The 2,641-nt window shown below is 37.1% G+C and overlaps 1 protein-coding gene across 1 annotated transcript; it reads right to left on the bottom strand.

Moving 5' to 3' along the window:
- Window positions 1-305: 305 nt before the first annotated feature.
- LOC309964437 (olfactory receptor 13C7-like) lies at window positions 306-1,315 on the bottom strand (the record flags this gene model as incomplete). The annotated part of the gene is given in 2 exon segments (XM_082843440.1): window positions 306-1,113; window positions 1,115-1,315. Coding segments are annotated over 2 exon segments (960 nt in total). The 5' UTR covers window positions 1,267-1,315.
- Window positions 1,316-2,641: the final 1,326 nt, after the last annotated feature.

Raw genomic sequence — 2,641 nt, 5'->3', positions numbered from 1 at the left:
AAGGTACTTCTGTTCACATAAGATTACAGAACTCATCATTCCAGAGTTAAACTATAATAAATTCTGTGAATGTGGGTGGTTTGGATGAGAATCATTTTACCCATAGATTTCTTTCCCTTTTTTTCTTTAAGCCAGTCATGAAGAATATAGGCCCCAGATTTCTGTCACATTTAGATGCTAGGAACAGAAAAATAAGTATTTCAAGAATTAACGATACTACCAACCCTTACATTTACTTTGGAACTCCAGGTGAGAACTAGTCCTGCATTCAGAGTAAATGAATTTTTTACAAAAAAAAACAACATTCACATTTCCTCTGAGGAGCATTTCCGACAGAGTACATTCTTCAGAGCTGCCTTCACATCTTTGTTCCTCAAACTATAGATGAGGGGGTTGAGCATAGGAGTCACGACACCATAGAAGAGAGAGATGATTTTGTCTGGCACTTGTACTTTGTCTGCACCAGAGAAGTCTTTAGCTTTGAGTTTTGCATACGTGAAGAGGATGGTTCCATAGAATATAATCACCACTGTGAGGTGGGCAGAGCAGGTGGAAAAGGCTTTGTGCCTTCCCTCTGCAGAAGGAATCCTCAGGATGGTGGGGAGAATGAAAACATAGGAAACAAAAATGAAAAGTACTGGAACCAGAAGAAAAATCATAATAGCAACAACCATGCTAATAAAATTTATGGAGATATCAGCACAGGCCAATTTTAAGACAGCCAAGATTTCACAAGTAAAATGATTAATGACATTATCCCCACAGAAGGGAAGCCGCATGCCAAGAGACATCTGCAACACAGAATTGACACCCCCTGCAATCCAGGACCCAGCAGCCACAGGCACATACAAATCCTTGCTCATAATGACAGGGTATCTCAGAGGGTTACAGACGGCCACATAGCAGTCAAATGCCATCATGCTTAGAAGGACACACTCTGTGGTTCCCATAGCAAAGGAGAGAAACATTTGCACTCCACACCCAGAGAAGGAAATGGTTTTCTTTGAAGCTAAGAACCTGCTGAGAAATAAGGGAATAGAAGAACTGGTGTAGCAAATATCCAAGAATGATAAGTTACTAAGGAAAAAGTACATGGGGGTGTGCAGGTGAGAGAGTCACAGACACAACGATGATGACTCCATTTCCCAGCAGGATCACCAGGTACATAAATAGCACCAGCAAGAAATAAATGGCCTCAAGCTCTGGGTAGCCAGAAAGTTCCAGTAGGACAAATTCTGTAACAGAAGACTGATTGGTCTTTCCCATGTTAATATTTTCTTTCACCAAAAGGAATTCTGCAGCAGCCAGAATACATGTGCATCTGTTACCGCAGTGTTTGTAAGAGTTATTTGCACCCTTAAGTGGCTTCCCTTATGGGTAATGTGGACCTATAATTGGATACACAGATATAGCATAAGAACATATTACAATCCTCTAAGCTAAGATCAGTTAGACTTTTAGAACACATGAAGGAGGCTTTAACTCCAAAACTATATGCCCTTGTTAGAAAACAGATTCAGAACACAAACAACTGGGTTAGAATTGTATATCTCACTTACATTATGAATTTGAAATTATTGTGAATGCAATGTCACCATAACATTTTGACCAAACAATCCAAAACACAACCAATGTTAGCCTTAGCAAAAATAACTGTTCTACAGTTACTAAAACGTAATGGTTAGATGTAAATCCTGATTCAACAGTAATTTAACCTCAGTGGCAGCATTGTTTTGTGGCTAGAAGAACAAACTGAAGAGACACATTATTAGAGAAATGATGTTTGGTTATTTCTAATTTGGGGAGAAATATATACCTGTGATAGCCTAAGAATATTAATCAAAGGCATTAGTAATGGTTATAAAAGAAAATATAGTTAGATAAAATTACTCTTCTTAGTCTTTTTCAGTACAAATTGAGACATGTAGGTAACCCTACTGTCCTGATAATGAATGACACGTTGATCTCAGAAAACTCTAGTGCACATGTCTCAATCTACAGTCAAAACAAAAATAAATGTATAAACTAAGAAATTTAAGTGACAGGGGATTTACTCTTTTACCTCCAGGTATGAGAAAATACATATTATCTTCTCCCTGCATAGAAATCAGCTGCTTCTGCTCTAACAGCTGCTCTGCTGATCTTCCTCTCACTGCATATTCAGAAAACCCATAAAAGAGAGGGGTGAGTCATTCAAAAATATTCTTAAGCATTAGCAATACATTATAAGTATCTGTATCCCCACTTACTGGAATATAGAGTATTTCTATATTAAAATGCCAGAAACTGAAGTAGCCTTACTTTTTAATGAGATTGCAGGTCTCATAAATTCCATCCCAGTAAATTCAGTAAGATAACTATAAGAAGAATTATCTGCTTCTCACTTTTCATTAATATCAAGTAGCTGCCATTGCTACATTGTAAAAAGAAAAAAAAAAAAAGCAATTAACCACTAGCAAAATAGAACTGACTTCCAGTAAAATGAAAGTTGGGCTTTTTACAGTCATTTCACTAATAGAGGATCCCTTAAAGGATTAGCCCAGTGGAGCACCAAACAACTTAAAAGTCATTGCTGCTTTAAGGATATTTCTAATCCCAAAAGCAATTTAGAGTTCACAATGTAGTTTGGATAGAATTTAGA

Source organism: Leucopleurus acutus, assembly GCF_964270905.1.
Source record: "Leucopleurus acutus genome assembly, chromosome: 7".
Lineage (NCBI taxonomy): Eukaryota > Metazoa > Chordata > Mammalia > Artiodactyla > Delphinidae > Leucopleurus > Leucopleurus acutus.
The sequence above is the reverse complement of the archived record's forward strand: the minus strand, read 5'-3'. Positions and strand labels throughout refer to the sequence as shown.